General features: G+C 34.5%; 1 protein-coding gene and 1 non-coding gene across 5 annotated transcripts in view; both read left to right on the plus strand.

Annotated features, from left to right (window-relative positions):
- The window catches only part of SLIT2 (slit guidance ligand 2), a 392,002-nt gene that overhangs the window by 266,121 nt on the left and 112,423 nt on the right, over nucleotides 1-13,458 (plus strand). For 2 of the 4 annotated variants that reach the window (XM_007496674.3, XM_001368444.5), the window contains exons 12-15: nucleotides 1,792-1,863; nucleotides 8,561-8,704; nucleotides 8,853-9,016; nucleotides 9,957-9,980. In XM_007496674.3, coding sequence (XP_007496736.1) covers nucleotides 1,792-1,863; nucleotides 8,561-8,704; nucleotides 8,853-9,016; nucleotides 9,957-9,980 — 404 coding nt within the window. The remainder of the gene's footprint in view (nucleotides 1-1,791; nucleotides 1,864-8,560; nucleotides 8,705-8,852; nucleotides 9,017-9,956; nucleotides 9,981-13,458) is intronic. The other 2 variants (XM_056802468.1, XM_007496678.3) reach the window with 1 other exon arrangement.
- MIR218-1 (microRNA mir-218-1) lies at nucleotides 13,226-13,334 on the plus strand. The gene has a single exon (NR_032198.1). It is a non-coding gene; the product is annotated as a microRNA mir-218-1 (primary transcript).

A 13,458-nucleotide genomic window follows, 5' to 3' on the forward strand; every position in this document is an offset into this window, starting at 1 on the left:
TGGTCCTGAAAGTGGGGATGGGGGGGCAGCTGGCTGGGCCACTGAACACTGAGCCTCGAATCTGGAAGTCCTAAGCTCAAATCCCACCTCAGACACTATCTTTGTAGTCCCTGAATAAGTCCTAGAAAAGGAAATGGCAAGCCACTCCAAAATTTTTGCCAAGAAAATTCCAAATGGGGTCATAAAGAGTCAGACATGACTGAAATGACAAAACAACAACATATATATTTTTACAACTATACACGTACCCAAAGGCATGTGGTCTTTTGATGTACATGTCTGTATATGCATAAAATAAACATGGAGTGACATTTGTATCACTTATAGAGTGGCAGTAAGGATATATGTATGCTGTGTATGCTGGTATATAAATCTATATGCTTTGATTTCAGTACTGAATCTGTGACTTCATCAGGGACAAAACTCCCTCTAGTCTTTTGGATTCTAAACCCATCTGGGTCATTGGTGATGCTTTAATGTGTTGCAGTGAAAAAGTCATTATGTGATGGCCAGCCTCTAGTAATAATGTCTCTCTTATAGTAGTTAAGTTGATACTTTTATGACAGATATAAATCTAACCATGGGAACAGTGAGGTGGGTGACCTGGTCTGATTAGAGCAGAGAGTACATGATGAAGAGTAGTAGAAGAGCAGGATAGGTGAAGTGAAAACAAATTTTGAGGAAAAGGGGATGGTTGAGGAGCTCTGAAACCATTTAGAAAAGTTTGTACTTGGTCCTCAAAAGGAAGCCATATATTAGGAAGGCTTTGAGATGGAAGTAACATAAAGAAAGTCAGTGCTGGGGGAGCTCAGACATTAGGCTGGTAATACTGTTAATGCCACACTGGAAGCAGGAAGGTAAGCCTGCATGCTGTCAACTTAGAAAAATAGATTAAGCAGGGTCTAGAGTTGTACCTATTACAACCTCTTTATTTCCATCTTACCATTTTCATAGACATTGTTTTCTCCACTTGAAAGCTTCACTTTTTCCTGCCAATTCCCTTGTAGCAATGCTCCTAGAAATTAAAGAGAGACTTCCCTTTGCACAACTACTTTTTCCTTAACATCAGATTAATGGTCCTTCATATTAAGTTAAGAGACAATTCATTAGACTTCATAAACATAGTTATGAAACTGCAGTGTCTTAGATTTAAAAGAAATCAGGCATCATATACCAAAGGAAAGTCAACACACCATTAAAAAAAAGTCTACTCTCATTTCTTTTTTCTTTTGGACACTTTTGGCATCTTAATAGGAATGGTTTTAAGAAATCTGGACATATTTACTGAAAATATGCTTGTATTCCATTTTAGCCAATAAGTGAATAGCAATGATAAATGGTGGTTAGATCACTGCAAAATGTGTCAAAAAGATGTTTGTATTCTGTTTTAGCCTGCAAATGAAAAGCAGTGACAAATAGTAGTCAGATCACTATAAAATGTGTAGATTCTCTTTGAGGATATCGATTTTTGAAATCTATTCACTAATAGATATCCTTCTAAATATTCTCATTTAACATAGCTTTCATCCTGTTTTCAAACACAATATCTTATCCCCACAACAATCTTTTCTGGTAAAGGAAATAAGCATTATCATCCCCATTTTACAAATGAGAAAACTCTGAAGAGATAAAGAGAGTTTTATGATCAAGAGAGTCAGAGCTGGTCATCAGGTTTTTATATTGTTTGTAATACGTCTTGATGTGTTGCAATGATATCAATTTCAAGACGATGGGCCCATATTCAATGTTTGGTACTTTCTGATTTTTCTAATCATTAACTTTTTTTCATAGTGTCCTCTATGGAAATAAAATTACAGAACTTCCAAAAAGCCTGTTCGAAGGACTATTTTCCTTACAGCTTCTGTGAGTATTTGGTAGTTTTTTACTTTTAGATTTCTAAATTTATTCACAATTCTTTGTCAGACTTAAAATGTATGTTTCCATTTAGACTTCAGAAAAATTGGGCTAAACTGAATATAGTTTGATAAAAGGTTTAAAATTATTCTATTGTTTAAGATCATTTGTTTGTAGAAACATTTTCATTTAGCTTTAAAACTTTTCTCTGCATGCTGTCATAAATTTGTGATTTCCAGCTGTTCGAACACTTTACACTTGTGCTATCCTTGCTCTTGGTCTTGTGAAACATCTCCATTTTGATTTAACAATGAGATGGTATATTTATCAACCTTTGTTAAAAGAATCAGCAGGAATGGCAGTGCTAAAATATACAACAATAATAGTAAAAAAAAAAAGATGATATGCAATAGATCATAAAAGAATCAGTGGGACCTTAAGGAATATTATCTATAAATCACTAAATTTCAATAGGAAATATTTATTTATTTGATTAGAAGCATACATTATCCAAATTTTACAAAGCTAAGATTATATACTATGTTAATAAATACAGACATGAATAGAATGCCAGTATGTATTTATGTAGAAACATGAGACCTTAAAGCTGAAAAGGACTTCATAAGACATAGTCAACTGCCCACCTAATACATAAATCCCTTCTCCTACATCTCTAATAAGCAACAAGCCTGTTTGAATATTTATAGTTAAAGAAAGTTCCTTCCTTTTAAGGCCACCAAATTCAACAGTTTTAATAAATAGTCAGAATAAATCTAATCCCTCTTACAGATGATAACCTTCCAAATATTTGAAGATACTAATCTTGTTCTCTCCCCCTTTAACCTTTTAATTACAAGTAACTATCTCTAATTCATTTAATCCAAAATTTCTTAACCTCATGTCAGGAAACTTTTTATAATATCTTGAATAATAATGAATTATATTTCAAAATAAATGGTTTTCATTATAATCTATATTTTGTATGCATTCAAAAGTATCAATCTAAAAAGGAGACCATTGGCTTTATCAGACTGCCAAGGGTCCATGATACAAAAAGTTGAAGCTTCAGCTTTAATCATTACTCATCTGTAATTTCCAGCCTTGTCACAGTTATGTGAAAGAAATTCCTTCTTCCTGCAAAAGTTTTGATGTCTCTAGATGTGGTCTAACTATGCATTTTAAAGTGAATATCTTTTCTCCACCATGTTTATATACTTGGTCAAATCTGTGGTATCATTGTTTTAAGTATTTTCTCAACCAGTCCAAGGTGTAATCATTCACTATTTTCTCATCTTCTATGATTCTCATCCATATCTTTCAAGAAGTCTTTCATAAAGAATCCATCTACCATGATAAACATCTGCGTCTGATACTTTTAATGTCTAAAAAGGAAAAAATATGTTATCACTCTAGCATTGTCACCTTATGATTATTTAATGTAGTTTTATTTTATAAGAAGTATTTTCTGTCTTTACAATTTGTAAAATTTTTAAACAGTAATTTATATATTAGAAAACGATTTTTATTCTACTTGAGAATAATTCTATTTGGGAAGCTGGTTAGTATAGTCAAAAGAACCCTAAACTTTGCCTCACAGGACCTGAGGTTAAATCTAGATTCTTGACAGGTACTATCCATATGGAATGGGGCACTTTACTTAAACTTCTGGACCTTTGTTCTTCATCTATTAAACAAAGTAGGGCACCATTCTTTATCCCTTTAAATACCTAAAGTATTGATTAAGCAGTGCTATGGCTCTAAATATAAACATAGATAACAGTGCCTCCCCTCAAGGAGTTTGCATTCTAAAGGAGGAAGTGTTAAGAGGGCTAGAAAGAAAAAAAATGAGCATGGCCTGGAAGTGGCAGAGAAGAAAAGGGGAGATATGGATTCTAAGAAGATAGGACCAGTTGGTAATCAGTACCCAGTGTAGTTCTAGGCATAGAGGGCAAAATACAAGTGGAGAAATGATGGAATTAATGGACAGAAGGGAGAGAGCATGGCTATGGGTGTAGAGGAGAAGTGAACCTATAGTCACAAAACTTTTTCTACTTTTCAACCTCTACACAACAATTAATTACTTGTGTGATATATTTGAAAATGTGCTAAAAATGGAAGTCAGAGGATCTATTGATCTATTTGAATCCAAGACTAATTTATTCACTCTGTGGCTAAGGTCATGTAAACTGGGTCTCTGTTTCCATACCTATGACATGAAGGTTTCAAACCCAGAAGATTCTAAAGTGCCTTCTAGATCTAAATCTATGCTCCTATGCATTTTTCTTCCTTTTTCCTGAAACCTCATATAATCCAAACTCATCTTTCTCTAATTTGATAGTTGACTACCCATTTATAATTTCATCCCATTAACCAAATTTTACTTAAAACCTGAAACCAGGTCTGCAAATATATTCGTGATATTTAGTAGAATTTCTGAATAGAAAATAACAGTAAAGCCAATGTCATGGCCATTGTCTGATGCCTTTGTCCATTCCTTGCTATTGTGTCTGCCATCCACCCTCCTATTGTTTCCTAGTATATCCCATTTGCTAATTTTTCCTTCTCTCCCTCTCCTTTCTGTTACCTGACAAGTGTACTGCCCCTACCATTCCTACCTGTAACTTGTTTGTTGTTTGTTTGAGGGTTGTGGAATAATTTTTCAGCCTTACAGAAAAAGCAGATGATGTAAAGAACTTACAGGATCCCATAAAAAAGATACAGAAAACACATTAGATGCTCAAAGGACTCAGGGGATTGCTCATAAACATTTATATAAAACCTGTAAGACACTCATATAGGACATAAATTTCCCAGAAGGCAGTCATCTGGGACTGATGCAAAAGAAATACTCCTTCCCGTCAGACCTGCTCCATCTGAATCATGCTCTGTAATGACAGAAGTCTAAGTAAAGTCCAGGTCTCTTGCTTCCTTGAGTCACAAGTCCTCTTCACTTCTTCAGCCCCTGGAGACACATCTCTGATCCTCTCTTTCCCCAGAAAGCATACTGTTTTAAAAAAAAACCCTTTTTTCTCTCTAGAAGGCTACATATCCAGAGTCTCAAACTCTGGAACTTTCACACTTGGAATTACTTTCAAGACAACTACCAAGGAAATGATCACATTATTATCCAGGAAATAATTATAATGATAATGCAATTTTAACATCTAACATGTATCTAATATTTATTATATGCCAGGCACTATGCTAAGCACTTTATAATTATTACCTCATTTGATCCTAATATCTACTTTAAGAGGTAGGTGCTGTTATTGCTATTTTCTAAATGAGAAAAACTGAAGAGAACAAGGTTAAATGCATTGAGCAGGGTCATACATATAGTATGTATGTGAGTCTGGATTTGAACTTAGTTATTTTTTTGTTCTGGGTCTGGCATTCTTGCCATCAGAATGTTTCCCTTTCCAAAAGCTGTCCATGGGCTGCATGGATAAGCATATGCCTACATCGAACATGTATAGAGGAAAATTGAGGCAACTTCCTAGTAATTCTAGCTATTACCATTTCCTTTGAAGGAGACTCTGCATTTACAAGCCTGACCCCTCTTGACACCTAGGTCATAGATCTGCTCTGCCCTTTGAACAAGGAAAATATTGTTGGTTGCTTCTATTCAGGTAGTCCATTTATAGCCCAGGCAGAGGTGAACCTTATCTTTAGAACGTGCTAAATCTCTGAGTTCATTCTCAAACCTGCCAAGACTCAAGAAAAGAAAAATTGTTTCTTCAGTAGTTCAGGCGTGACCAAGTGAGGTATGTTTAATCACTTGTTAGTACCTGAAGTAAAGAAATCGAGTGTGGGAGGGAGAGAAAAGTAGTGGCCCATATCTTCACTTCTTTATTTCCCCTCATTGGTTTCTTTCATTCCTCTCCTTTGCTTTGGAGTGAGTATAAATTATTCTGGAGATCTCTCTTTCCCTCCTTTCACATCAGTGGAATGGTGTGGCAGTGCAGTGATGGTTACTGATAGTTGTTCATGTTGCTGAGCGAATAGTAGAAAGGAGATTTTATTCCTCTGCCTCAAGTCTAGCCCCCAGAGATTTCAAAAGATAATCACAGAATTTGAAAGTTAGAAGGGACCTAAGCAGTCAATGAATCCAGCTCGCTCCCTAAAGATACCTACCTGATTAATATGGCAGTACTTGATAAGGAGGCAGGTAGGTATCTCAGTAGATAGAGCTCTGGATCTGGATTCAGGAAGAACTGAGTTCAAATCTAGTCTCAGACACTTGGTATCTGTTTGACCCCAGAGAAGTCACTGAAACTTTCTTTGCCTGAATCGACTGGAAAAGAAAATGGCCAACCACCCTCAGTATCCTTGCCAAGGAAACACTAAGGACATGGGGTGAGGAAGATGGACAGGACTGAACAACAGCAACAGTCATCCAGTCCAGCAACAGTAATTCTGAGTCAGGATTCAAATCCAAGTCTCCTTATTCTACCTCCTGACGTTTTCTCACTATATTCTGCTACCATACAAGTACCCATATAGACAGAAAACTAAAGTCAGAAGTCCTTTAGATTTTCTAATTCTATCCTCTAATTTTGGAGATGAGGAAAATGAGGCACATAGAGAAGAGAACTGACTTGTCTATAGCCAGCTGCAGCATCCATAGCAGAGTTAGACTGGGAAAAGATTGATATCTGTGAAAAAAATGAAAACAATGTAGTGGGTAAAACAAAATTATTCAGATTCACTGACCCAATCTGTTTGGGACATGACAGGCACATTGAACAGTTCATTGATAACACCTGGACACATGATTAGGCATTTGAAATGCATAATATTGGATGGAATTTTTGAGGACATCCTGACCTGGTTTAGGAATGATCTTTCTGCCTCTGGTTCTTCCTGTTATGAATCTGTCCTTTATGCAACTGCCAAACTAAGGTCCCCTGCTGTACCATCAGTACCATCAGTGGTCAATAGGCCAACATATAAACTGATTCATTTGTTTTTTTCAGACCTTTTAGAATCAAAGCCCACAGGGGCAATGAGGTGGCTCAGTGGATTGAGAACCAGGCTTACAGACAGGAGATCCTGCATTCAAATTCGGCCTCAGACAGTCTTATGACCCTGACAAACTCATTTAATCCCAGTGGTCTAGCCCTTATCACTCTTCATCCTCATAACCAATAAACAGTATCATTTTTTTCCCATCTCAGAATCAATACTGGATATAGGTTCTAAGGCAGAAGAGTGGTAAGGGCTAGGCAATGGGGGTTAAGTGACTTGTCCAGGGTCACACAGCTGGGGATAGTATCAATTCTATGACAGACAATATGAGCTTAAAAAAAAATCAAGACCAAACCTAACATTTCTAGACTTATTTCACATAACTCAGCAGATGCACACTATGCCCTAGCCAAATTAGCTGTTTGGGGCTTTTCACCCCCAAAACTTCCACTCTATGTGTTTGTAAAGATGTCTCTTGTATCTAGAATGTGCTTCTTTTCATCTATTGCTATTATGATTCTTCTCCTTCCAGGCCTAATTCAGGTATTTTCTCTGCTATAAACTTTCCAAAAGAAAATATTTTCCTCCTTAAATATTCTTAGCTTACTCTGTATATTTCTCATGCCTGTAACTACATCTGCCTATACATACTTATTTCTGTAGCAATTATTGTCATTGAGATTTATACAGTACTTTTAATTATATATGTAGAATATATATAATCCAAAAGAATATATAAAAATATAACTTTATATATATGATCTTTTATATATATAATTCTATATACATAGAATATATATGAAGAATATATAATCCAAAAGAACACATAAAAATATAACTTTGTACATATGGTCTTTTCTCCTATAATCCTATAGAATTATATATATATATAGTATATAAAATACAATAGAATATATAAAAATAGCTTTGTATCTATGATATTTATATATATATATAATCCTGTAGAATTCTATATAGAGTATATGTAGAATATATATAAAACCTAATAGAATATATAAAAATATAACCATACATATGATGTTTTATGAATATATAATCCTATAGAATGATATATAGAATATAGGTATAATATATATAACATTCAATAGAATATATAAAAATATAACTTTATATATGATATATTCATAAAATCCTATGGAATTCTATATATTGAGAATATATGTAGAATATACATAAAATCCAATAGAATATATATGAGATATATATAATCTTCAGTGCAATATAAGCTTCTTGAGGCCAGGAACTATATATTTTTTTCCTTTTGTATGCCCAGAGCCTTACTTGGTGCCCTTCAGTTAGTATATATTTAGTAAATATTTCCTAAATTGAAATGGAAGAGAGATCAGGTTGAATTGGTTTGGATAAAATAGGACTTAAGTGGTACTTAAAGACAACTAGGATTTTGAATTGGTATGGAAGAATGGGGAATTAATGTGAGTTTTCACTATATAGAGAAAAATATGAGGCAAGTCATGAAAATGTTAACATATCATGTTATAATCACTGTGATTTGCGATGCAATATGACTGAATGATTGTTCCTTTAACTGATAGAACTTAGGGGATCCCATAGCTCCTAAATACTTCAAATTAAAATTTCATGATTGTACTCAAAAGAAACAACTATTTGGTAAGGTTTCAGAGAACAGATATTTCAAAGGAGCTGAATGATTTGAGAACTAATTTAATTTATTAATTCTATTACTATCTTTGATCAGACTATTGAATGCTAACAAGATAAACTGCCTCCGAGTAGATGCTTTTCAAGATCTCCACAACCTGAACCTTCTCTCCTTGTATGACAACAAACTACAGACCATTGCCAAGGGCACCTTTTCACCCCTGCGTGCTATTCAGACTTTGTATGTATAATTTGGATTTTATTTGGTGATCCTGAGCCTTTTGCATTTTTCATTCCAGTAGTCTGCTCTGTCTTTAGAAATAGTTGAGCCAGTTTTAAATAATATGTAAAATTGTTTGTATGTGTGTGTATGTGTATGTTTCTGAAAGGCATTTGGCTCAGAACCCATTTATTTGTGACTGCCATCTGAAGTGGCTAGCGGATTATCTTCATACAAACCCTATTGAGACCAGTGGTGCCCGATGCACCAGCCCCCGTCGGCTGGCAAACAAAAGGATCGGCCAGATCAAAAGCAAGAAATTCCGGTGTTCAGGTAATTTGCTTAGCTTATCAGTTATTTTCTTTGTGTTGCCCCAAAGCAGTAGTTACAGAAGTAATCGTTGAACATTGCTGGAATTGTTAAACCACAGAACTTACTTCTTTATCTCGTGCCACTGAACCAAAGGGCCATAAGGAGAACTTTAGACTTTGTTCCTGGATGTTACTAGAGCTAGTTTGGATACTATATCCAACAGAAAAGAGAAACTATCTATATCTGACACATTGAAAAGCAACTGAACAACATATTTTGCCATATTCTTGACTCAGTTAAGACCTTAAAGCCATCTCAGAAAGTTCCTTAAATATGTTATCTCCTACAGAGTTCTCCTTTGAACAACTTAAGTATAATCAACCATAATTTCAGTTCTCTTGAAAATGAACTGAAGAATGGTAAAAACAAATTCCCCAAGTTCAGACTACTTAAGTGGAAGAGATGATTTCTTTATACCACTTGATGTCACATTCTCATATTACTTGCACTAAGGACATCAGGTCAAACATATATATATTTTAAGACACTGTCTTCAGTAAACTTAGTAATATTCACCACTTTGCTAGATAAGGATAATCTTATATTAAATAATATAAATTACAAGCTAAATCCTTGCTGAAATTATAACTTGGTTTTTAATCATATAAAAATCTGTAAGTAATTGTTTTAAATCTTTGATAGAATTATATACAGTTGTTATAGCTATGGTTTATTTTTAGCAGTTAATTAATGCTAAAACTACAAGAGAATTATTTATTGTCCTTATCCAAGATACATTTCCAGTTCATTTGACATTGTTATATTATAGCTCCTGCTGCAAATATACATTTTCATTTAATTATCTGTAGAAACTTCAGTCCACTCTTGATCTAATATATTTCATATCTTTGCTTGCTGACATTCAGGTGCCTCTTCTATTTTTTCTCTTTTTTTTATTTAGCTAAAGAACAGTATTTCATTCCAGGTAGGTTTTGCTCTGTAGTAGGACTAACTGCAGACACTCTTTTCTCACCCTGAAACACAAAGTTTTCTCAAAACTTATTAGATTTTGATGCATGTATTTGAAAATGGAGTGTCTTTTAGTTAGGTTGACTTCTCCTAAGTAGATGGCTAGTAGTTCTTTCCTGAAGATGTGGCCTTTGCATGAAGCTTCTAATCTAAAATAGTGTCACCTTTTTTTTCTCACTCACAGATTGGCACATTTGTCTAAAACTACTCACACTAGATAGAACCTGCTGCTTCCTATTTAGATCACTTTTATTGCTTACCTTTTATATCTTATCTTTTGTTCTGTTTTTAAAATATAGCTTCCTGAGCTGGTTTTAAAGACAGATCTTGCCACTGTCAAAGAGCTAGTTCTATTTGGTCAGTTTCAAACATTTAAGTTTTTGGTTTTGTAAGGGTCATCTCCCCACCCCACCCCCTTGCCTTCATTTACTCAAACAGTAGTTTCCTGCTGACTGCAACTGTTACTTGTTCACCTATGACCTCACAATCCCTGCATTTCTGGGACCACAATAGAATTTCACGAAAAGAATGTTGGTGTCTTTCATGAAGGCATCGGAAGTTCACACGGATCCCATATGCTATGCATAACTTAAGCAGACGGATAAGTAGGTTTAAAAGTATAAACAATAAATCATTACTATTTCAGATTTTTTAATATCATTGAGGCAAATGCTGATTTTGGTCCTAGCTCTTTGAAATGTGTTTCTTCTTTTTTTCCTTGCCTGCAAAAATGTGTGTAATGTGTTCTTGGTTTGTTGTTTTGCTTTTTTAAAAATAAAGTAATGTATAACGTACATATTTCATTAATTGATTGGCAAGGTACATCAACTAGATGTATCCTCCAACCACTTTTGTCAGATAATATTACGTAGTTGCCACAGGGTCATCTATGAAAGCAATAATTGTACTTTTAAGTACAATGGGTATATGCTTGTTCCCTCTCTTAAAAAAATAAGAATCGGTTGATTACAATTTTTCTTTGAATTTAAGACATTCATTTTTGTTCTATTGCAAATGGTATATTTATTTAGAACTGGAATAATCATGGTATTTTTCTATGTTCTTACATTCATATTTTGACTGAATATGGGAAAATAAGCAATGGAAGAGGCACATGATTTACCATCCTCTGCAGGAGTAAAAACTCATTATTTTAAGGCAGGAATAAACTGAAAGGTGATCTAATAGTTCATGCTTACAGTAGCAGATCATTTGAGATTAGTAATAAGTAAAACAGCTGTATTCTTGTCACTAGAAAGCCTATAAAATAGTCACTATGATTTGCATCCTAAGATGGTAATATTTGTTCACTGTCTGTCTAACCATTCCCAAGCTCTTCTGATAGTTTAGTTTTGCTTACTTTTCTCATTCTTTGTTAACAAAGAAGATAATGGTACCCTTCATTTGGGGGAGAGGGGGAGAAATTTAAAATGTTCAGCAAAATATTGAACTATGGTTAATGTGTATGTACCTTTTAACTGCCAATAACTAAAACAGAAAAAGATGATCAAAGGAAATATTAAAGGATATGATTTAGATTTAGTCCCACATCTATTCATTTGAACCATTAGGAAAACTTAGTGATCAAAGATAGATTTCATAAGACTATATCAGGTCCCCATTTTACTCAAGCTATTTATTATATGTTGGACTTGGATAATCATTATTAGAGCCATTGTTGTCAATAGAATGAATGCATACATTTTATAGCTATGAAATCTAGCATTCTGAACATTTAAACTAAATTTCTAATATTTTGTGACAATTTCTGAAACTAAGAACTGATCTGTCTCTGAAACATAATCTTTAGCTCTGTACATAAAAGAGAAAAAAAACAATTATTGGATCCTATAATATAATATAAGGAACATCTATCTTATTTCACTTATTTGGAAATTAAAATATTATGACCTGTTAAGACAACATTTAAAAGGTCAGCTTAAAAACACTGGTCCCAGTCTTTCAATCTCTGCTGAACTCTTTTTTTAAAAAAATTGGTTTAAATGTTTACTTGCTATAGCAACACTATGCCATTTAAGATTTTACATTAACAAATTTATTTTATACAAAGTTTGTGAAGAGACAACACAATAGGGTGAATGAAGGGCTAGCCTTGGAGTCTGGAAAACATGGGTCCAAGTCCATGGTTCTTGTGACCCTGCACAAGACACTGAATTAGTCAATGCCCTGGGCATTACTCTCTGACTGTAAACTACAGAATTGCTTATTTGAATCAGTAAAGGAAGTTTCTGTTTTGAAAACTCACAAGACCAATCAAATCTCAGGTACAGCTCACCAAAATAAACAAGTATTCAAGAAAAATGTTTGTAATGTGCATGTTGTGCCATTACTTTTTTAAAAAAATTAAATGAGCATTTAATAATGACCTATAAGGTGCCAGGCACTGTGCTAGGCACCCAAGATACTAAGAGAAATAAGAATAGTATCTTCCCTCAAGGATCTTACATTCTAATTGGGACAATCAGTGGAGACAATCAGAATTCCGGATTCTGTGATTTCAGTTCTGATTTTTGAACTGGAACCTCGACTTCACTGCCTGTATAGAACTACTAAATTAAGACCAATGAATGTGCGGTCTCATTTTAAGTAAAATTGTTATACTACAGAAAAAAATAATAAGCATTACACACGAAAATCCCAGTAATTTATCCCTATAACTAAGAGGGGGAAATAATTAAGTTGCATGACTTGATTGCAAATAGGATTACTCTTTCCTTCTTGGCTATCTTTACTTTTGCAGGAGTTCACCATTTTGGCTGTAAGTAAAAAGTTTAGCATCTGAACTAAATCGTGGTGGCCTTTCCCAAACCCAGTGTACCTCTTACTGTTAGTTTTAGTCTTCACACCTTTGACTGAAAAGCCAAAGATGTTTTGAGCTTCTCTCTGTTCTCCCTGGAACAATCCCTCAATTTCTTCCTGGATGTATTCGAGAAAAAGGGAAAGGTGTTTCTTCTATTCTGTAGGTGATGAAAAATGGCAAAAAGACTTTTCAGTGTAGCTTTCTTTATCCTTCCCGTAAAGAGACAATAATAATACTCTGAACTCTGGCGGTAATCAATCTGCAAGGAGAATGCATGTCCTTCCTGTACACAGTATTCCACTGCCAGTGTCTGTTGCTTTCCCCTCCTAATTCCTTTGTCTTTCCTCTTGGTCTGATCCTTGGCCTAGTGGATGCCGTAATGATTATGTGGCGAGATTTTCTGTTGTGCTTGATCTAACCATGTGGTTGTGAGGTATGAGTAAAACATGGTTCTGTCAAGCACCATGGAACGTCACGCAGCTTTCTACAGCATGACAAGCTGCTGAGGCTTAATTCAGGATTATACATTATTAAAACAAATTTTTAAAAAGAGGGTTTGGTGTGCTTTTGAGATTACATGGAAGGTAGGGAGCCATACACGAATCTTGAAGAC

The sequence above is a fragment of the Monodelphis domestica genome, chromosome 6, assembly GCF_027887165.1.
Source record: "Monodelphis domestica isolate mMonDom1 chromosome 6, mMonDom1.pri, whole genome shotgun sequence".
Classification (NCBI taxonomy): Eukaryota; Metazoa; Chordata; class Mammalia; order Didelphimorphia; family Didelphidae; genus Monodelphis; species Monodelphis domestica.